At 40.4% G+C, this 23,451-nt stretch overlaps 2 protein-coding genes across 2 annotated transcripts in view; one reads left to right on the top strand and one right to left on the bottom strand.

Moving 5' to 3' along the window:
- Positions 1-23,451, bottom strand: part of IL1A (interleukin 1 alpha) — a 379,947-nt gene that overhangs the window by 345,357 nt on the left and 11,139 nt on the right. The gene's annotated exons all lie outside the window — the stretch shown is intronic.
- Positions 9,966-14,961, top strand: LOC138160798 (interleukin-36 gamma-like). The gene is made up of 5 exons (XM_069087556.1): positions 9,966-10,136; positions 10,833-10,876; positions 12,532-12,642; positions 13,544-13,683; positions 14,336-14,961. Exons 2-5 carry the CDS (start codon positions 10,852-10,854, stop codon positions 14,552-14,554), a joined length of 495 nt encoding a protein of 164 aa, XP_068943657.1. The 5' UTR covers positions 9,966-10,136; positions 10,833-10,851; the 3' UTR covers positions 14,555-14,961.

Here is a 23,451-nt window from a genome sequence, read left to right as displayed (position 1 = left end):
ACATTCTGATAAAGCTATTCATATTATTATTATTTGCATAAGCTATCATGTTATTAAAATTAATTTTAAGATATTTTCATGTTATTTGGTAAAATATATTATTTTCTCAAGGTTTTTTAATTTCATGTTCTGATTATCAAAGGGCAGTGATATGAGGGGTTCTCAGCCCTTTACTGAGGATAATTTGTACCTGAGAAGAAACATAAAAGGTATCAACTTGTAAATAAAATAATACAACCATTATCCTGCTTTCCATTTTATAAAAAGTATTTACATACATAAAAGTACTTTCCAGTGCACTATGAGATAAATGAAAAGCCTGGGAGACAGAATTTTTGGGCACTTAAGCTAGCAAATAATAAATTGACAGTCAGTGGTCTCTTTTGGTAAAGGGATAGCCATAAATACTTCCGGAAAAAGAAGTGCCCCAGCCAGGTGAAAGTAAATTCTGATTGGTTGACAATTGGTTAACAATTAATGTCCTATATTGTCTTCATTCCTCCTGCTGAGAATGTGACTTGATCATGATACTCAACCACCTTCAGCAATCCAGACAAAGGAATTCATCTCTACCTAGATCACTCTGGTTGGCTTTCTTCATGAGTTGGGTCACCCTAACTTCTGATAGAAGATTTCAAGGACAGGACCTCATTTCCTAAGGGCAAGAATGCACCTAGAGTAGATTCTGTAAGGTCTTCTAGTTGGGTAGGGTCCTGCCCAAGATGACAGAGCATGTACCTAGAGGATTTAGGCAATCTCATCTTCAGCAATGTCCTTCAGAGACTGACTGATTGACCTACAAGGGCTGGTCCCTGAATGAAAAAAAATAGAAAGCAAAAACTTGGATCCTAATTTAATAATTGGTTATTAATAGAATGGAAAATAGCAATTTTTCTCAATTACAGTTTAAGAAATCTCACTCAGCAGTCAATGAATATAGTAATGTACTGTTTGATAAACCGAGAGACCCCAGTTTTTGGGATAAAAACTTACTATTTGACAAAAACTGCTGGGAAAACTGGAATATAGTATGGCAGAACTAGGCATAGACCCTTATCTAACACCATATACCAAAATCAAGGCTAAATGGGTGCACGATCTAGGTATAAAGGCTGATACTGTAAGCAATCTGGGAAAGCAAGGAATAGTTTACCTGTAAGATTTGTGGAGAGGGGAAGACTTTACGACCAAACAAGAATTAGAGAGCATTAAGAATGCAAAATGGATAACTTTGATTACATTAAATTGAAAAGCTTCTGTACAAACAAAGCCAATGTAACCAAGATTAAGAGGGAAGTGGAAAATTGGGAAAGAATTTTTACAACCTATGTCTTTGATAAAGGACTTATTTCTAAAATATACAGAGAATTGAGTCACATCTATAAGAATACAAGTCATTCCCCAATTGATATCAAAGGATATGAACAAAAAAAACAAAAATCATGATACGATAAAGGATATGAACAGGCAGTTTTCAGAGGAAGAAATTAAAAATATCTATAAGCATATGAAAAAATTCTCTAAATCACTTTGATTAGAGAAATGTAAATCAAAACAACTCTGAGGTACCACATCTCACCAGTCAGATTCTCTAAGATGACAAAACAGGAAAAAGACAAATGCTGGAGAGGATGTGGAAAAATTGGAACACTAATGCATTGCTGGTGGAGTTGTGAACTGATCTAACCATTCTGGAGAGGAATCTGAAATTATGCCCAAAGGGCTATAAATAATTTCATACCCTTTGACCCAGCCATACTACTTCTAGGGTTGTATCCCAAGGAGATCATAGAAGTAGGAGGAAGACCCATATCTACAAAAATATTTATAGCAGCTCTTTTTGTGGTGGCAAAGAAATGGAAGTTAAGGGGATGCCCATCAACTGGGGAATGGCTGAACAAGTTGTGGTATATGCATGTTATGGAATACTATTGTGCTATAAGAAACTAGGAGCAGATGGACTTCATATTTACCTGGAGAAGCTTATACGAACTGATGCTGAGTGAGAAGAGTAGAACCAGAAGAAGTTTGTACACAATTATATACACAACGTATGTTCGATGACCAACTTTGACAGATTGGACTCTCCTCAGCAATTCAGGGTTATAAGACAACTCCAAAAGACTCATGATGGAGAGAGATGTCTACATCCAGAGAAAGAACTAGAAAAAACTGAGTTTGAATCCAGATTGAAGCAAACTACCTGATCTTTTTCTTTTTCCTGTTTGGTTTTGCTTCCTCTTTCCCATTGTTCATCCCATCTAATACAATCCTTCTTTATAACTTGACTAACGTCTAATGTGAAAGTTTTGCAGATACTATACTTGATTGTATGCCGCCATGGGGGGGAGGAGGGGGGAGGAAGAGAAAATTTGAAACTCAAGGAATTGTGGAACTGAATCTTGTAAACAAAAAGTAAACAAACAAATTAATAAAGACCAGAAAATTTAAAAAAAAAATTTCTCAGAGAAGCCCTCCTTCCTCCTCCCCCTACTCCTAGGCATTCTCATGCAACTAAGGGGCCCAGAAAGTCTTAATGTGTCACAGGTCAGACTTCTGGAGCCATTAGAGGATACCTGGGAGGACTCTTTCTCCACTCCTAAGCAGGTGCCAGAGGAAGCAGGTGGGGAGAGAAGTGGAGGGAGAGAGGCCATGATACCTGAAATAGATGGGATGGAAACAAGTCTTTAGGCCCTCAGTAGCAAAAATAGTTCTCTCTACAAAAAGTAATTATGATTGAGGAAAAACACAGGGTTGTTTATAATGAGGACTTCGTAGGGTTGAAGTAGGGTCGAAGTAGGGTCTTAGGTATTCCCAAATTGCTAAAGGAAGTTGTTTGCATTAAGCTTGTAGATCTGGGTTGCAACATGTGTTCCAGAGACCATATTGTTTTCTTGAGGTGTTCTAAGACCACAGGTTAAGTAACAGCCACCAGGTTAGCTCGGAAACCCAGTCTGTTACTTACCCAGTTACCCAATTACAGCTAATGAGCTTGGCTAAACAATAGACTGGGTGGCATAATGGATAGAGTACTGGTCCTGGAGTAAGGAGGACCTCAGTTCAAATCCAGCCTCAGACACTTATTAGTAGTGTGACTTTGGGCAAGCCACTTACCCCCAATTCCCTCCCCCCCATTGTTGACTTGGGAAATATCCAGAGGAGGGAAATGAGAATAGTGAATGGTCTTGAGTCCATGTCATAAGAGGATTGGTTGAAAAATTGGGGCTGTTTAGCCTGTAGAAAAGAAAACTTATGAGAGGATGGAGTGTAACAGGAAACTTGATAGTGATGGTCTGATATCAGAGGGGTAATCATAGGAAAGATAAATGATGACCAGTGGCCACTCACCAATTTGGGTATGGCCTTTCAAGTTTCTGTCATCCTTATTTGGTTCTGAATACCACATTTTAAGTGTAACAACTCATTAAAATGAGTACAGAGAATGATGACTAAGATATCAAGACACCCGAGAGCCTCGTCCTGGGAGAGAAAGTTAGGGAATCTGGGGATTTCTAGCCTTGAGAGACTACGTGAAGGATGGGACAGATATCTCTAGATATTTGAAAAATAGAACAGGAAACTGAAGGTCTATTTGTTCTAATGGACTGAACTGAGATCAGTTCAGTCTAACAGCCTACAGGCTACCAGGATTTCCTTTTAAGCCGACAAATAGAGTAGAATTTCCCAGTAGTGCCAACCGATCTGTCTGGTAACTGGGTTACTCAAAACTTACTTTAATATGATATGGTTCAATATAGGAATGTTCCAAAAGAGGCTACATTCCTATCTTTTAGAGAACCTAGAGATAGGATTCCTCTATTGATGGGAAGTTGGATTTGATGATTGATCAATTCCTCCCAACATCAATATTTTATTGTTAACAATTTGGGGACTCACCATGGAAAATGGAGTTGGTTGATAAGTATTTGCTTCTTTCTAGTCCCTCTGCCCTGCTGAATAGGGGCAGGGGTGAATCCTTCCCAGGCCTTGCCCATGTCCTATCTGGGAGTGTGGTTTAGGATGTAATCTTTTCTTCTGTCATTGTCCTTCCAGGGGCCGCAATTTTGGATATCCCTCTTAATTTTGCTTGGTTCTGACTCTCTGGGGCTTCAGAGTGACCTCATTTCAAAGATTTTTAATTACTCTCTTGCAGCATTGGTAGAGAAGGATTGATTGACTTCCTTAGCTGATGCCTGCATTAAAATGGGCACAGGCCGAACTGAGAAGTGTGGAATGGTGGATGCAAGCAAGGCGAGAATCTGTCATAGCAGTTTCCAATTTATTGATCAGAGGGCAGGGTTTGTATAATGAATGCAAAGCAATTATCTCTTAGGAATACATGCAAAAATATTTACTGTCCTTGTACACTTAGCATATCTGTATATTTTTATGTCCTTGTTGACTTATGCGATTCCATATGTTTTATTATCCTTGCTCTCTTGCATGCATCTGTGTCTGAGTCACAGCTCAGTTATCGAGTCCTAAACTCCTGCAAGTCAGGAAGAGATGGTGAGCCAATCTGAAGACATAATATAGCCTTCGTGGGGAACTGGTTTAGGAGAGCTCCTGAACCAGAGTCTTCCCATGTATGGACCAGGTCAGAGACTGGCCCTCTACACTTAGCACTCCTAACTCTCAGAGCAATTCTGCAGGGCTCTCCTATTGCTTTGTGTTTTGCTACCTTATCTCCCCAGTAGCAAAATGAAAAGAGATCAAAAAGGGAAATGGCAGACATGTTCTGTCTTGTGACTTTCTTCTTCTCAATCAGGGATGCTGATGACAAATGCCTAATGGTCCCCCTCACCCAGTGAGTATCTAGTTCATTTTGAATGGGTTTTATAATCAGTGGAAGAGCTTATAAAGGTCATCTAGTTCTACCCTCTCATTTTATAGATGAGGAAACAGAGGCCAAAAGAAAGTAAACAATTTGATCAAGGCCACAGGTAGTAACTAGCAAAATCAGGGTTGAATAGCTAGGTGGCACAATGTACAGAGTGCCTGGCCTGGAGTCAGGAAGACCTGAGTTCAAATCTACCCTCAGACACTTCCTGGCTGTGTGATCTTAGACATATCGTTTAACCTCTATTTCCTCAATTTCCTCATCTATAAAATGAAAATAATAAATAACATACACCTCCCAGGGTTCTTGTAAGGGTCAAATGAGATCATAATTGTACATAGTAAGTGCAATATAGATGATGATTGTTGTTATAATAATCATATTTATTATTATTATAATTATTCAAAAGTTAAGTCCTCTAACAGCAAATGCAGGATTATTTCCACTGTGTCACATTGTCCCTGCACATTACTAAGCTTTGCATGCTACAGTTTGGGTCTTATTTTTTACACAGATGGCTTCTTAAATGGGCTTTGTTTTTCTTTTCTTTCTTACATTTAAAGCACATCTGAAGAGAGCAAAGTCTAAAAGATTGGTCAATGAGCAAATCAGGTAATGATGAGGTTTTGCCCACAGAGAAAAGGGAATATTAAGCACAAGGAGTCACATAATGATTATCTTAGCACTATTAATACAGTCCTTTGGGAGCCTAATATTCCAGCCTTATTTGGATATCTTTTTTGCAAGATTGGTAATTAACCATTTTACATGTCACTTTCACTGGGTACATTTTAATGAAATGTTAAGCAAGATCTTTCTGGTGGCCTCTCTCTGGAGATGCAGCCACATTCTCACTGGGAGATGGTAGTGTTTCTTAATGGACCTTGGGATCTTCCAGGACCTTTTGCTACTCACAGGATTGATGCTAAAGGAAGAAAACACACAAATGAAGCAAAGTGTAGCCAGGGTCATTGGGGAAAGCCTGACTAATTGAGTCCATACTCTACCTAGGGAGCTCCGACATAATTACGTCAGGAAAGATAAAGGCCATCTTTCTTTGTACCTTCTTGGTATCACATCTTGTCATCTGGGAAACCAAAGATGAAAAAGGCAGCCAGCCAAAAACCTCTTTTTCAAATCATATTCATGGTCCTGTTCCCCTTCTGCTGTCATTGGGAATGGGGAGAATGACTAAGGGGCCATTCAGAGTCTATCACCTAATTCTAAAGTCCCTTCACCTCTGGGCCACTACATAGTTGGAAGAAATAAGGAAGTTCATCAACCACAAAAGGGCAGAACAATCATTAACTTTGTCTTTCCAGAAGAGCTTTGGGCACATGCATGCTGAGATCGCCTCTCTAAGTGCATTTAGTCTGATTACACTGGTTAACATTAAATGTTTCCCTGGATTGGATTTGATTGTCTTTGGGAAGGAATTGTAATTTCTCTGAGAGATTGAAAATTAATATTATATAGAGAGGAATGCAGAGGCAAATAGTGAATGTGAGCAGGATGCAACATATGACCAATGAAGAACTCCAAGCAAGAAAGGAATAAAAATTTTCATCTGGGAAATGTATGCTAGCAGGAGAGGAATGGACTGGTTTCATGGTGAGGACATGGAAAGAATGACAGTTGGGCAGCCAGAGTGCTCCATTGGTCTCTTCAGGATGTCAGGAGAAAACAGGGAAGGCCTTTGACATATTGAGTGGAGTCCTTGCAATAAACTTACAGAACTAACATGGGTAAAAGTCAGAATAGGAAGACATGGATGGGTTGTGAGCTGAATGATGGTAGGAAATATTCCAATTGAGGAGACTATCCATTTGAGAAAACTTGGAAGAAAGAGAGGACAGAAGAAAGTTAATGGAGAGATACATGTGTTTATGTGTCTGTGTGTGTTCATATGAGTATGGTAAAATTAGATAAATCATGAAAGATGGAGAAAAAGAGATTCATACTCCTATGGGGGGGGCGGGGAGAGAAAAAATGGTAGGGAAGAGGTAATTGATGCCAATTCAATTCAATTCTATTTAACAGACCCTTATAAGTGCCTGTTGTGTGCAGGGGAGAATGCTGGACCCTGGGAGAGTTACAGAGTTCATTCTAAATTACAGTCCCTGATTTTTCAGTCTATGGAGTATGACAAGTTAATTCAGTCTTCCTAGAAACAGACTATTTCCTGCTTGGAACTAGCAGGATGGATTGGGATTTGACAGGTGATATAACCATAAGGTAAGCAGTAAGAGGAGGAAGCTGGTCACCTGCCATTAGGATGTGCTAACATTCACAAGGCTGGTGCTTATGACTTGGGGATTGACCATATACCTAATAAATCACTGCAGAAGATCATAGGCACATATCCATTCAATAAGTGCTAGAGGGAGAGATATATTACACAACGTAAGCATAAACACCCACAACCATGTCCAGTGATCTGGTTCTGGCCACATGGGACAATCTGAATGTCACCAAAACACCCCCTCTTCCCACAAAGCAGGGGAATTCCTAGGTCCCTTCCAGAGGAATTTCTAGGGAAGTCTTTTATCATTAAACCCCTACATACATGTATAGGCATGGCTGGCATCCTAGAAAGAGTTTCAGTCTAGACCCAGCTAGATGCAAGGCAGGGTCCCCAACACCCCTTCTGGGTATGACTGTGGCAAAATGACTCATCTTCCTTGCTTCCCCAGAAACAACTGTAGACTGAAGGGTAACCCTAGAATGGGAGGGTGGGCAGGTGTCACCCACTCACATAGAAATGTCCTTATATTCAGCATCTAGAGTTTTCTGGGGTATAGCAATGAAAGGAGTGGGAGAAGGTAGATGACAATTTGAAAGTATTACAAAGTCAAGGGAAGGGCCACTTTCTTTAAAGGATGGGTGGGACCAGAAAATGTCTGTAGCAAGTAGGTAAGGAATAAATACATAGGGAGAGGTTGGAAATGAGAGAGGATGGATGAGCAATATGAAGTCAGCAGAGGATAATATCAAGAACACTCTTAGGGGGACTAGCCTTGGTAAAGAAAAGGCAACCTCATCAAACGAAATTAGAGTGAAGTGAGAGAGGATTAGCAAAGATGTTCAGGGGTTTGATATGAACAAGGGGCAATGGAGAAGTTCATAACAGATGGCCTCGGTACAGAGGGGCACATAAGCATCCAGAGCTAGGGATGAAGCACACACACATACCTATGGCAGGTCATTTGTTGTTATTATTTGGTCATTTCAGTCAAGTCTGACTCTTCATGACCCTATTTGAGGTTTTCTTGGCAGAGATACTGGAGTAGGTTATCATTTCTTTCTCCAGCTCATTTTACAAATGAGAAAACTGAGGCAAACAGGGGTGTAATGGTAATGCAATTTGAACTTGAAGATCTCTTGGTGTTGGAATTGAACAAACCTTTGTTGGGGAAACAGAAGGTATATCCTGTTGCTGATGTAACAGGAAGGGGAAAGTAGCTAATCACAAGAAAAGCCCCAGAGAGGCACAGTCAGAATTACTTGGGACCAGCATCTGGTAGCAGAGCAGCTACAGAAGAGAGAATGGAGAAATGAGCCAGAATTTCCTGAGAACTTATGGTGCTGGAGGACTGGACCCTGTGAACTTTAGTGTGGAGCAGGACCTACCCAGAGAGCTGGACAAGGAACTGGGAGCTGTATGTCAGTGAGCCCAGGTGACAGTCTGGTGAATCCAGGTAGAATCTGGGACCATGGAAGGGGATCCAGGGAATCTGAGAACTGGCTCCAAGTCAAGATGAAAAGACTTCTCCTTGAGTACTGAGTAATTATGGAATTATAGTTTGCTAGTGACCTAAGGGGTGGAGGGTTTGTGTATTAATGATACTTAGTAATTGATTGCTGAGTGATTGACTGAGTTAATCAAGTGTGCCCCATGAATGGAAGGAAGACTTTGACTATTGTACTTTGAGATGATTGTTCTTTGTTCTAAATATTGTGACCACTTTGATGAAAACTACGTGGCCATTTTAATGATAAGCTGTTGTGAATACTATATTATGATTTTCTGTGATAAGTTGTAATATTGTGAATGCTGTACCTTGATTTTCCTGTGAATGTTTTGTTTTGATTTGTTATGGAATAGAGTGTTCACTATACTGCGTAATCAGAACCTTAAAAGCTGTTCATCATAGCATTCTTCTGGAAAGCTGCTCGTGCATGGCATTACAAGGGGCAAGCCACTTGTCCAGGGTCACACAGCTAGTAAGTGCCCAAGGTAGGATTCTTATCCACAGAACCCCCTTTCTTCTTCTAGGTACTCATGATGAAGAAAGCAGGGATTCTAGAAATATTGAAGTATATCCCTAGTTTTCCAAGCTCTTTTGTAATCCAAGTGAACTATGATAGAACCTGCTGTGGAAAGTTCAGGGCCCCCAAGATATACTGTCCCTGGAAAGCCATGGGCTCATTTTCTGAACTTTTCATCTCTGGATGCCAAATTAAACCCATAATTCTGGAGGCAGGGATAGGTTCAAGAGCATCAGATGAAGTGCTGGACCTGAAGTCAGGGGGACGAATTCAAACCCAGCCTCAGACACTTATGAACTGCATGACCTTGGGCAAGTCTCTGAACTTCTGTTTGCCTCAGTTTCCTCATCTGTAAAATAGGGATAATAAGAACCCCTACATAACAACCCTTTGTTGTGAGGATCAAATGAGATAATGTTTGTACAGTGCCTTGCAAACCTTAAAGCATTATACAAATGCTGGCTATTATTATAACTATTATTATTGTGCTACCTGTGAGACCTTGAGCAAACACTGGCTGAAAAGTCAGCAGCCACAGAGTTCAGATCCTGGCTCTAATGCTTGTGACCTTGGGCAGATCCTTATATTTTCTGGGCTTCTCTTTCTTTATCTGTAAAATGGTGTGGGAGGGATGGACTCAATGACCTCCAAGGCCCTTTCCATCTTTTAATGAAGGATATTTCCAGCTCTAAATCTATGACCTCATGAAAACCAGAAAGTCTGTTCCTTTTGGAAAACTCATCTGATGTCACTTTGTACATTTCCTGCTGATTCAAATAGGGCTTGTCCCTAGGATATCTGGACTGACCCACCCTGATGCTGATGCTAGGGCAGCTCCCCATCCAAAAAGCTCCACCCCCAGAAAGAGCTATTTCTTGGTGAGTTCAGCCTGTGGAAACGTCACTGTGGACATACTGAGGCTTCCACCTTGCTTGTCTATTAAAGGCACAGAATTGCAGAAGAGACTTTGAAACCTCACATAACAACAGCTCGGACCCGGGACCACAGGGACAAGGGTGTCACACAGGTACCATCTTCCTCACAACTACCCTCCTTTTGCTGTATCTCAGGCTTCTATGATGACTATGGGTCATGATGGAAGCTGGCTCAGGGTCAGAATCTAGGGCTCCAAGGAAATTCTTTGCTGTGAGAATCTCTGGGACCCCAGGAGGCACCTGGCCCCTTCCCTATTCCCTAGGGGTGGGAGCAGGGTAAGATGAGGTACCTAAGGGATTCAGTGTTATTGGTGTAAATGATGTTCTCTGGAGCTTTTGGGGTCAGAGTATATGAGTACTATTTATACTTATATCCGAGGCAACTAAATGGCACAATAAACATGGAGTCAGGAAAACCTGAGTTCAAATCCCTCTTCACACACTTACCTGGCAAGTCACTTAAACTTAAACCCCAGTTTTCCCATCTATAAAAATGGATTAATAATAATAGCACTCACTTCCCAATGTTGTGAGAAACAAACTCTTTTGCAAAGTTAAATCACTATATAAATGCTAGTTATTATTATGACTGTTTTATATATTTTTATATTATTTTTCTATTCACATGTTGTAATCCTTAGTAGAATGTAATCTCCTTCAGAGCAGGTCCATTTTCTCCCTTTTTTGTCTCTGCATTCCTAGTGGTTGTCATACAGTGGACACTTAAATACATGTTCAATGAATAAATGAATGTACCTATTGACATGACTTCCGTCCTGTCTCTATAGGTGTTGAGAAGACCCAACTATGGACAAAAATGATGGCCACCATTGTAAGTAACTGGGCCAGTATGATGTCAGAAAGTGATGAGAACAACAGTTAAACACGAGGAAAACTGTCTAGTTTCCTTTAGTTCTAGTCTCTCTCTGTCAACTCAGCTTGGTCAACGGGTGGGAAGCCAGGGTAGGGAGTAAACTTCGGAATGAGAGATTCAGTTAGTCCAAGGGGAGAAGGCATTTTATAGTAATAATAAAAGCACATTAAAATTTTCAAAATGTTTTACACAGATTATTTCATTTGATCCTCATAATGAGAGGGAATGGGTGTTCTACTATTATCTGCATTTATTGAAAAGCAACCTGAGAATGACAGAAGTTAAGAAAGATCAGGGTCACACAGACAAGAAATGTTTGATTTATGGGAAATTGGTCCTTAACTAGGACCTGGACTCCTGCAGCCAGCATGAAAGGCAAGAGAAAGAGATGCCTGAGAACTGAGGGTTAGATACCCGGTCAGCTATGCACCTGGTGGTAGTGAGAGTGCTGGCCTTGGAGTCAGGAAGACTTATGTTTGAATCTTCCCTTAGATAACTATTGGCTGTGTGACTCTGGACAAGTCACTTAAGTTCCCTCAGTTTTCTCATCTGTAAAATGGGCATAATAATAACACCTACTTCAGGGCTGTTGTAAGAATCAAATGAGATAAGTGAAATAAACAAGCCAGTGTTAAGCACCTACAATTTGCCAACCACTGTGTGCTATATAAATGCTATTATCAGTGTCATCATCAATTTCCCATAGAAGAGGATCTAGAACTGAGTCAACAAAAAGATCAAAGAAATCAAGTCTGAATGGAACCAGTTAATGGTGAGGGCTAGGATCCAAGTACTCACAATGTATGCTGCTGTTGTTTATTTTTTCATGTTGTCTGATCCTCTAACTTGTCCCAGATACTCAATTACATATTCCTATCATATTATAATTATATTATTATGTATACATTACATTATATATGTATTATAATAAGTGTACTTTAAATTACATAAGAGGTTGGTCGTTGCTATTAGGGAATAGTGGAAGGGATGTTGGGGAAGAAGAAATCCTTCTGCCTTCTCCCACCAGAGAGAGTCCAAAGTAGGGCTGAGAATACAGAGGGTGCCTGGGGCTGGGCCATGGACTGACTAGCATGAAGAGGACTGGGATGATGTGGGATGAGTGGAGGTGCTGGAGAAGCCAGAGCATATCTCTTCCCCTCCACTGTGACCTGGACCTGGACTGAGCAGAACCACAGCTGTATATCTAACACTTGTTTTGCAAATTTGCTTTTTTTGTAACCCTGTGTCTAGAAACTGAAAATTTTCAGCCTTCTCCTTATCCCTGTTGCAGTCTGTGGTTTTCTCCCTGTGCCTTATTAATTTGGGTCCATCACTAGCTTCCTTTTAACCAGATCAGACAATGCTTGTCCAATCTAGTCTGTCACAGAGACGTCATATTGTTAAGATAATCTCCCCAAATACTTTTCTCAGTCTTTCTTCCTTGAGTCTTTTGACTTTCATGGAGTCAGCCAAGGTGCCCTCCTTTTTATTTATTGTTTCCATTCTGCCTTATTACAGCCCTAGTCTACCCCTTAGGAAATCAGAGGATACATCTATAGCCTCAGCTTTATCCCTAAAAATTAGATTAATGGAATTTTTATTTTATTCTCCAGTGTCCAAAGAGGATACCTCTCCTTTACATATTCGAGATCTCAAACAGCAAGTGTTGGCCCTGCAGAATGACAATCTTATAGCAACTCCACACAGCGACCACGTGACTCCTGGTGAGCCTGCCTCTGGATGGCCTCTTGGGGTGTGGCCACTCTTATAGTGGTCCCTTCTAGTCAGTCTATCAGTCTTTATTGATGTACTAAGTAAGCACTGGGGAGACAAAGAAAGGCAAAAACATGGTCCCTGCCTTCTAGGAACTCACAAACTAATTGGAGAGACAAGCTGTAACTATCTAGGTCACACACAGTAGATGAAGATATTCTTCAAGGGGAAACCATTAGTAGGTAGGGTTTGGAAGTTGAGAAAGGTCTCTTGTAGAAAGTGAGATTTTAGATGGGACTTGATCCAGGAGACTAAGATGAGGAGGGAGTGCATTTCAGTCATGGGAGTTCTTTAACTTGGGGTGTGGGAACTTTTAAAAAAGAATTTGATACTTATATTTCAGTATCATTAGTTATTTTTACAAGATTGTATATTTTATTTTATGCATTTAAATATATGATTCTGAGAAGGGGTTCATAGGGTTCCAAGACACAGTAAAGGTTAAGAGTCCACCCCCTAGTTCTATGACAAAGAAGTTATGAAGTGGGGAGAGTTTAGGAAAAAGGGATTAAATTCAGTTTGGGACATTTTGAGTTTAAGATGTCCATTCTCAATTTAGAAGACAGCTCAAATATCAATGCTTAACTTACAAAATAGAAACCCTAATGACCTTGTGACCTCTCTATGTGCCTGGGTCTCACCTGAGTGTTCACTGAGAGAGCTCCTTTCAGGCCACCAGTCTTGGGAAGGAGGATGATCTGGAGAAGCCCTTCTCCCTCTGTGTGTAAGGCTTTTCCAAAAGCAGCATCCACACACTCTCCTCCTCTCCCTTACACTGTACTCACATCTATGAGCCCATTCCATAGTGACAGATATCATGACTTACTCCACTTGCTCCCTCTCTGTCCCCAGTCATTTTGGAATCACTGCCATGTAGAGACAAAGAATTACTCGAGAATAACCAAGGCACAGCTATCTATCTGGGAATAAAGGGCAAAAATCTCTGTTTGTTCTGTGAAGAAAGTGGAGGGCAGGTCATCCTGAAGCTGAAGGTGAGTGACTAGGAAAAAGATTCATTTCTCCCTAACAGACAAAAAGCAAAGGCATGAATGAACTGCAATGTTCTAGTATCTCATGTGAACATATTTGTAGATGATATTGTGGAAACCTTAACTCAGCAGAAACTATAGATGGATAGATGAATGGATGGATGCCTAGATGGCTAAATGGATGGAGAGATATATGGATGGATGGATTGATATATATATATATATATATATATATATATATATATATATATATATATAGAGAGAGAGAGAGAGAGAGAGAGAGAGAGATGGATAGGTAGATAGATAGATAGATAGATAGATAGATAGATAGATAGATAGATAGATAAATGATAGATAGATATAGATAGATAGATGATAGATAGATAGATAGATAGATAGATAGATAGATAGATAGATAGATAGATAGATAGATAGATAGATAGATAGATGGATGGATGGATGGGTGGATGGATGGATGGATGGATGGATGGATGGATGGATGGATGGATGGATGGATGGATGGATGGATGGATGGATGCATGGATGCATGGATGGATAGATAGATAGTTTGAACTGTGGATCTATTTGGTTCCCACCTGTCCCTGCTCTTTCCCAAGTCATCTCCTCTCAAAGTTCTTTTCTTTCTGCTCCACAGGATATGAATATATGGGATCTGTACTCTCCAGGCAATATACAGAGGAAGCCTTTTGTCTTTTACCAAAATCAGACTAATACCACATCAACCTTTGAGTCAGCTGCTTATCATGGATGGTTCATGTGTACCTCAAATGAGAAGGACCGACCTGTCACAATGACACAAAACAGAGGGGCAAACTACAATACAGACTTTTATTTAATATCACAGACTGCTTGAGGTCCGCTTCTTAACCCCAGGGGCCAAAGAATCTGACCTCTCTGTAAAGTAGGGGCTCTCAACCTTTTATTTTTTTAATGTCATAGATACCTCGGGCATTCTGGCAAAGCTTATGGGTACACATGAACCAACCCTTCTCCTAATCATGTTTCTAACTAATAAAATTTATAATTTAATTGATGAAATATATGGAATCACAAAGGAAACCAATTAAATTGGAATAGTTCTCAAAATATTTTAAATATCTGTTTATTTGGAGGAACAGAAGGTCTAGAATCTCAAGAGTAATAATGAAAACAAAATAGGAAGAAAGAGTATCAATCAGTACCAAAACTCAAATTTTACCATGTAATCATTAAGTGTGTCACTGGCTCATAACCAACCAATAAATATTTTTTAAACACCTACTATATGCCAGGCATTGTGCAAAACACTGGGGATACAAAAAGGGGCAAATGATTGTCCTTGCCCTCAAGGTGCTCAATCTAAAGGGGGTGATCAGTGGTTGATCAATGGCACAGATTAGATACAAAACAGAGGCAAAGAAATCCAGTAGCATAGTGTTTGCTGAAGCCAAAGATCCCAGTTATGGGGTGGGGGGAGATTCATTATTTGACAAAAATTTCTGGGAAAATGGGATAATAGTCTAGCACAAATTAAGACCCAACTTCTCATACCATGTACTAAGATAAGCCCCAAATGGTTACATGGCAGATTAAAAAAATAGTCACATCATCAACAAAATTAGAGAATAAAGGAAGAAACTGTTCTTTTCATCCTCGAAAGATCGCTGAATTATGTCTTATGATGGTAGCTAAGGAACAAACCTGGTCATAGGTCAGGAATAAGAGGAGCCCTGCACAAAAGGCTGGTATAGGCTGAGGATATATGGAAAGGCCCCACTCAAAGGTACAGACATACTGCGCCAAAAGTCTTATTACAGTTTTAAGCTATAGCAGCTTAAAACTGGGACACCCTATATTTTCATCTAGCTATTTTCCTGTTTGTTTTAAACAGAATATATTTATCATTTTATTTTTCTTCTCAATTTATGAAGCGCCAAAGAAAGAGCGTTTCCACACACATTTATCCCTTCCACATCATGGGAGTTAGGGGCACAGTGCTCTGGCAATCTGGAAAATCTGTGAAAAAATTTTATGGCCTTTTCTTCCTACCAGAGAAATAGTCTGAATTATTATGCTATTAAGAGAAAAAAATATGCTGATGTTATACAATACTCTACACATATTTCATGCATTTCTGAGTTTCTAAATTTTTTCTGTTTTCTGCTGCTCTTTCCATCCACAAAACTCCCTCCAAATTCTCATTTAATTTCTTGTGCTGGCCTGCGATATATCAAAACCACAGCGGGGAAAGTCAAGGCGTAGAAGGGCTAACTGTGCATTATGGAGCTGATGGAGAGGATGGCACATGAAGCTGTGAAGCTGCTATTTAGAGCTTCCTTTTCTTTTCAACATTATCTGAGCTTCTCTGGGCATGTCTACCATGGTGCCCGCTGTGTCTCTAACAGCACCCACTGCTGCATGGTTGCAAGTGAACCTCCTTTGATTGACTCTCTGCATCTTTCAAACTGCAGAGACTAAGACTGAGACCTTCCTTCTCTCTTCTGATTCTTTCTACTTCCCTCCTTTGGGCCACCCTCATAACTGAGTCCAGCAGGTGGAGATCCTAGTTCATCCAGCGACGATGCCATGATCTGAACAGGTGAGAGGGAAAGATGTTCCTTCTCCTGCTCCCTCTCTCTCTTACCCCAGGCTCTGAGAAATGGCAGTGGAGGAATTTTTTATGTTCTGTGTAGTTTGTCCTCCCTGGATTCAAGATCCGGTTTTTCCCACAGGATCTGGGAGTTTGGGCCATGGAGACTTTGGAGCAGGATAGTACAGTTAGCCAGCCTGGCATAGAAGCCCGAGAAGCCAGCGTGTCTGGGGCGTGAGCCCAAAGAGGGGTTTTAGACAGATAGCTGGGACTATGCTCTATGGGAACCATGCTAAACCCCTCCCAGAGACACTGAGGGAGTGCAAGAGGGAAGCAGGGCTGTCCTATGTGCATTTGTGATTATACCTTTTGAAATAAATATTCCTCGGGGCAGCTAGGTGGCTTAGTGAATAGAGCACCAGCCCTGGAGTCAGGAGGACCTGAGTTCAAATCCAGCCTCAGACACTTGACACACTTACTAGCTGTGTGACCTTGAGCAAGTCACTTAACCCCAATTGCCTTGCCTTCCCCCCTCAAAAAAAAAGAAAGAAATATTCCATTATAAGAGTGAATCCAATTGTTAGTGGCTAAATGGAACTGGAGTACCACCCCTATACTTGAGGAAACATCATCTAGGGATGGAGAAGCTAGAGGCATTAGAAGAGAACCAAGACATGCCCCAAATTCCCTTAAGGGCACCAGAGAGCCCGGGGGAAGAAGTGAAATGTGACATATCCTGACCTTCAGGTAGTAGGGGCCAGGGTGGTCTGTGTCACACCAAGTGTATGATAAATTCAACATGTACCTTTCAAAACTGCCCTGTTTATGTGGGATTCCTTCTGCCTTTCTGTTCTCTCTTGTTTTTTGGAAGGAACGTTGGTCTTAGTCCCTTTCATCCTTCCACCTCCCCTGACCATTAGGGTAAAAAAGAGAAAAACAAAGTCCTTTTTGTTTGACTCTCCCTCCCACTTTCTGACTCTCAGAATCCCTGGCTTCCTTTAAAACTCGGCTTAAATGTCACCTCTTTCCAGAGGCCTTTCCTGAGCTTCCTACATGCTAGCTAGTATCACTCCCACTAAGGTTACTGTCCATCGACTGTTTTTTTTTTTATCATATTTGATTCAATTTATTGTTTTGCTTCTTTCTTTGTATCCCTAATATTTAGCACAAGTATTTGTAACAAAATAAACAATTAATAAATGCTTGTTGCTTGACTGATTCCCCAATGATTAGCATACACCACCCTCTCTCCACTCTTTGGTAATACCCAGTCCAACTGCTGAAGACCAAATCTCTCTCCCTCCTTAACTCTACCTCTCTGCACTTTCTTTTCCATTCACCTCCAGCGTACACCCTGTTCCCCACAAATAAATCCAACTCTTACACTACCCTTGTATTCTACAATCTTTTTCTTTTTATCTCTGATCACTTCTTATCAAACCCAAATACTCTATTTTTCCACCATCACCTCTTTCATTCTTACTTCATGTAATGCTGAACAGAGCTGGAGGAAGGCCTGCAAAGGCATAGACTGGAGTCATTAGAAATTCATGTTATCTACATTAGCAGAGTCCAAAATAAATGTCTCCTTCTGTGCCTCAAAACTGTCTCAAATCCAATGCCTTTCTGGAAGGATTGGGGTAGCTGGCTTTTTCACTGATCTTCTGAAGGTTGTGGTCACTTGTTGCCTACATCAGAGTTCCTGAGTCTTCCAAAGTGACTTGTCTTTACAATTAAATGCAACATCTTCAGGGCATGGGTAAAGATGAGATGGGTAAAGAAGGGGGATGTTGTATTTTAGTTATTAAGTATACACTAGAAACCTGCAAGGAGGGCCCTGATGGAGATGAAGGTGCAAGAAGGAACTTGTATTTTTTTAATTTAATTTTATTCTTATTTTAAAATTTTTATTAGTATTTTTTTATTCTTAGTTTTCAACATTAACTTCCATAAGTTTTACATTTTCTCTGCCTCCCTCCCCAAGATGGCCTGCAATCTGATATATGTTCTACATATACATTCCTATTAAACATATTTTCACATGAGTCATGTTGTATAGAAGAATTATAACTTATTGGAGAAACCATGAGAAAGAAAAAATTAAACTAAGCAAAAAACAAAACAAAGCAAAAAAAAGTAAACATAGTCTACTTTGCTCTGCATTCAGACTCCATGGCTCTTTCTCTGGATGTGGATGGCATTTTCCATCTTGAGTCCTTTGGAATTGTTCTAGGTCCTTGCATTGCTGAGAAGGGCTAAGTCTATCAAAATCAATCATGGCACACTGTGGCTGCTACTGTGTGCAAAGTTCTCTTGGTTCTGCTCACTTCCCTCAGCATCAGTTCATATAAGTCTTTCCAGGTTTTCTGAAGTCTATCTATTCATCATTTCTTATAGCATAATAATATTACAGTACATTCATATACCACAACTTGTTCAGCCATTCCCAATTAATCAACATCCCCTCAATTTCCAGTTCTTGACCACCACAAAAAGAGCTGCTATAAATATTTTTGTTCATGTGGGTCCTTTTCCCATTTTTATGATCTCTTTGGGACACAGCCCTAGAAGTGGTATTACTGGGTCAAAGGGTATGCACATTTTTATGGCCCTTTGGGCATAGTTCCAAATTGCTCTCCAGAATGGTTGGATCAGCTCACAGCTCCACTAACAATGAATTAGTGTTCCAACTTTCCCATATCTTCTCCAACATTTATCATTTTCCTCTTTTGTTATCTTAGCCAATCTGATAGGTGTGACATGGTGCCTCAGAGTTGTTTTGATTTGCATTTCTCTAATCCATAGTGATTTAGAGCATTTTTTTCATATGACTATAAATAGCTTTAATTTCTTCCTCTGAAAGCTGCCTGTTCATATCCTTTGACCATTTATCAATTGGGGAATGATTTGTATTCTTTTTTTATTTTTTTTTTAATTTTTATTTATTTATTTATTTTTTAAGCAATCGGGGTTAAGTAACTTGCTCAAGGTTACATGGCCAGTTATTTCTGGGTGTGGTGCTAAGTATCTGAGCCCAGATTTGATCCCCAGGTCATCCCGACACTAGAGCCAGTGCTCTTACTCGCTGGGCCACCTGGCCGCCCCTGAATGATTTGTATTCTTATAAGATTTGACTCAGTTCTCTATGTATTTTAGAAATGAGGCCTGTATCAGAGATACTAGTTGTAAAAAATCTTTTCCAGTTTCCTGCTTACCTCCTAATCTTGGTTGTGTTTGCTTTGTTTGTGCAAAATGTTTTCAATTTGATGTAACCAAGATTATCCATTTTGCATTTCATAATGTTTTATGTACCTATTTGGTCACAAATTCCTCCATTTTGCATAAATCTGACAGATAAACTATTTCTTGCTTCCCTAATTTGTTTTGAGTATTAGCTTTTATATTTAAATCATGTACCGATTTGGACTTTATTTTGGTACACGGTGTCAGATATTTGTCTATGCCCAGTTTCTGCCATATGTTTTCCAGTTTTCCCAGCAGTTTTTGTCAAATAGTGAGTTCTTATCCCAGAAGCTGGAGTCTTTGGGTTTATAAAACAGAAGATTGCTATAATCATCGACTACTGTCTCTTATGTACTTAACCTAAGGAAGGATCTTATATTGAAATATTTCTCTTGGTTTCTGTCTGTTTATTTGTTTGTATAAGGATGTAATATGAGCAGACCCTCAGCTAGGATTTTATTTCATTTCAATAGCATTTAAGTACCTAGTATGAGGTACTTAATAAATCAATATTTATTAAATCTTAGCATGGTTTTAATTTATTAAAACTTGTATAAATTTATGTAGAAGTATATACATAATACATGAAAAATGAATACAGAGCTATATGTACTGTATGTACAGTGCCCAGGGATGCCCAAGGAAGGGCAAAGGGCTGAGATGATAGTGACCTTTGACGGTTTATGCAATCATCTGCCTTTCTTTCCACTCTGGCTCCCAAACCCCAGTTATATTGCTTATGCTGAGGGCATGGATGTGGCCTGTTCCAGCACCTGGGGATGTTACCATTTCAGGGTTTTTAAATTGCAAGTCAGAAATGGTTCAGTCAAGTACAAACTGCCCAGCCCAACCCAGCCTCACTGCCCTTTGGGCCTCACTGGCGCTAAGTGGTAGAGTTAGAGGACCAGAGTTTCAAATCCCTGCTCTAATGCTTCTTAACTATGTGACTTGGGAAAGCCATTATAACCTCTCTGGGACTCAGTTTCCTCATCTGAAAAATGAGAAGGCTGGAGGAGAGGGTCTCTGAGGCCCCTTCTAGTACCTAATTCACGATTTCCTGATTTCACAACTGGGCTCCCATAACTGTGCACCAAGAATTCTTGTAACTTGGGCAAATTTAATGGAAGGTTAGGGGAGCGTGGTGGAGGAAGGGAAGGAGGAGAGGAGAAGCCAACCCTACCATGGAGGTAGCTATGCTGGGTCCAGGCCTTATCTCTGTGGGAGCTGGGGTGGCAGAGGTAGGCCCAAGAGAGGGAAGCGACAGCGACAGGACCCTAAGGATGGCAGCCTGGAAACAATTAGACTGAAACAAGGGGAGGGGCAAGGAAGGGAACAAGTGTTTTAAAGTGCCTACTGTGTGCCGGGCGCTGTGCTAAGCCCTTTACAAAAATCATCTCATTTGATCTTCTTAACAAACCTGGGAAGTAGGTGCTATTATATCCCATTTTACAGTGGAGGAAACTGAGTCAGACAAAGATGAAGTGACTTGCCCAAGGTCACATAGCTAGCAAGTGTCTGAAACTAGATTTGAACTCAGGTCTTCTGACTCCAGGCCCAGCACTTTATGCATTGTGCCACTGAGCCCTAGCTGCCATAAGAAAGCATGTTTCTATACAGGAAGAAAGAAAGGGTTCACTGAGGGCTCCAAGATATGGCATTGGGCCAGCAGCGAGTGTCCCTGATAAAGAAACTGGTCACGCTTGGCTCACTGGGATCCCAAAATTTTGGACCAGATCTCCTAGCCCTGCTCTCCCACTGATGGAGGACCAGGGATAGAGCTGTATTTCCTTGGCCTCTTCTTCCTCCACAGAGAAGCACATCTCTGAGAAGACCAAATTACCCTGTCTCTGTGAGAGTCACACCCCACTCTTTCTTGCTGCCTGTAAGGGATGACTGGGAAAACCCCCAATTCAGCTTTGGAGTTGATCATCCTGATTCCCGTGACCAAGAGAAACAAGAGAAACTTGTTTGTTGCTGGCGTGAGGAGGCACTAGGAGGTCCTGCCCTTGGTGACTCAGTTTCCAGAGGCACTAAGTCTTTATGGAGCTTGGCACTTCCATCATGGGCAGCTGAGAATTTTCCACAATGTTCCACATCGCCCTCTTCTCTCCCCCTATCCTAGGTCATAGAATGAGGCACCTGACTGAGCTGGCATTTCCTTGTTACTTTTTTTTCTTCGTGTGAATATGGATTAAAGACCACAGATACATTCAACTCTAGCCTAGGGAGAAGAGCTTGTTTTCTCTCTTATTCTCCAGGGGAATATGAGCTTCTTCTTATTCTTTTTTTTTTATTATTTTTGGAGGGCAATTGGGGTTAAGTAACTTGCCCAAAGTCACACGGCTAGTAAGTGTGTCAAGTGTCTGAGACTAGATTTGAACTCAGGTCCTCCTGACTCCAGGGCTGGTGCTCTATTCACTGTGCCACCTAGCAGCCCCAGGGAGTATGATCTTCTGCCTCTGTTTCTTTGTCACTGGGGCTGGCAGCAACCTCTGCTTCAGAGCCTATCCCTAATGGCCATCCTCAGTGGCCAACTTTCTCAAGAGTACCTATGGACATATATTCACATAGATCCTTGGAGCTTGAAAGGTAGACAGAAGGCAGTCATTGTATTTCAGTCACATCTTGGGCAGCAGCACATGGAGTGTAAGAGGGTTTTTTTCCTTCTAATATTCCTTCCAGATTAAAATATATGATCCAATAACTTATCTCAGTCACTTGTTTTAAGTTCTCTGTATCTATGGACATATACATAGGTGTTTAGAGAGATATAGAGATATATACACACATATGATTTTCAAATATATGTGCCTATATACCTATACCTATATATGTATATACATGTGTATGTATGTGTATGGAGTTGCTGAAAGAGATGCATATAAAGACAGGAATAAGAACAGGGCCCAAGGTTGATGGCCCCATCCGTTTCATCTAATCTCTTTATTCTTGCCCCTAATTTTCATGGAATTTCCAGAGTTGGAAGGAATCTCAAGGGGTTGGACCAATATAACCTCTTCCCACTTCAAATGCCCATTACAATATATCCAACAAGTTATCATCCTGCTTTGGTCTGAAGTCCAGTAAGAGGCAATCCACTAATAATAATAACAATTAACATTTATATAGCCCAGTAAGATTTGCAAAATGCTTTGCAGATGTTATCTCTTTTTGTCCTCACAACAACCTCAGGATTTAAGTGCTAGTCTTATCTCTGTTACACAATTGAAGAAACTGAGGCAGACAGATTAAGTGACTTACTCAGAGTAACACAGCTAGTACATGCCTAAAGGTAAGACTTGAACTCAGATCTTCCAGACTCCATGTCCCAGGGTCTATCTACCGTGCCACATAGCTGCCACCTCAACCTTCTAAGGCTGTCCATTTCAGAATAACATGAACTATTATGAAGTTTTTCCATACATCAAGCCTCAGTTTGCCTCTTTGTAACTTTCACTTGTTCCTATATGGTCAATAGAACAAATGAATGCTGCATTCACAGGGAAGCCCTTCAAACACTCAAAGATACCTACTGTGCCCCCTTGAGTCTTCTTTTCTCCAAGCTAAACATTCCCAGTTACTTCAGTTGATCCCTGTATGGAATCAACTCAAGTCCATCTTTTTCCCATCCTGGTGACCTTCGTGTGGTCTCAAGCTCTTCAATGTTCTTCAGGAACCGTGGTGTTCAGATGTAATTTCACCAGAGAATAGTACAGAAGGACTGTCACCCCTCATTCCTGGAAATAATGGCTCTCTTGAAGCATGAAAAGGTAAATAGGAAAGAGAAATCACAAGGGACTTATTAAAGTTGAACTATTTACATTCTTACATGGAAAGATGATATTTGTAACTCAAGGAGGACATACATACATACACATACATGAGTACGTGGATAGATAGATAGATAGATAGATAGATAGATAGATAGATAGATAGAT

This window comes from Petaurus breviceps, unplaced genomic scaffold, assembly GCF_028583685.1.
Source record: "Petaurus breviceps papuanus isolate PSGF00001 unplaced genomic scaffold, PetGlider_PUasm1.0 182, whole genome shotgun sequence".
NCBI classification, from domain to species: domain Eukaryota; kingdom Metazoa; phylum Chordata; class Mammalia; order Diprotodontia; family Petauridae; genus Petaurus; species Petaurus breviceps.
This window is presented reverse-complemented; position numbering and strand designations above follow the sequence as displayed.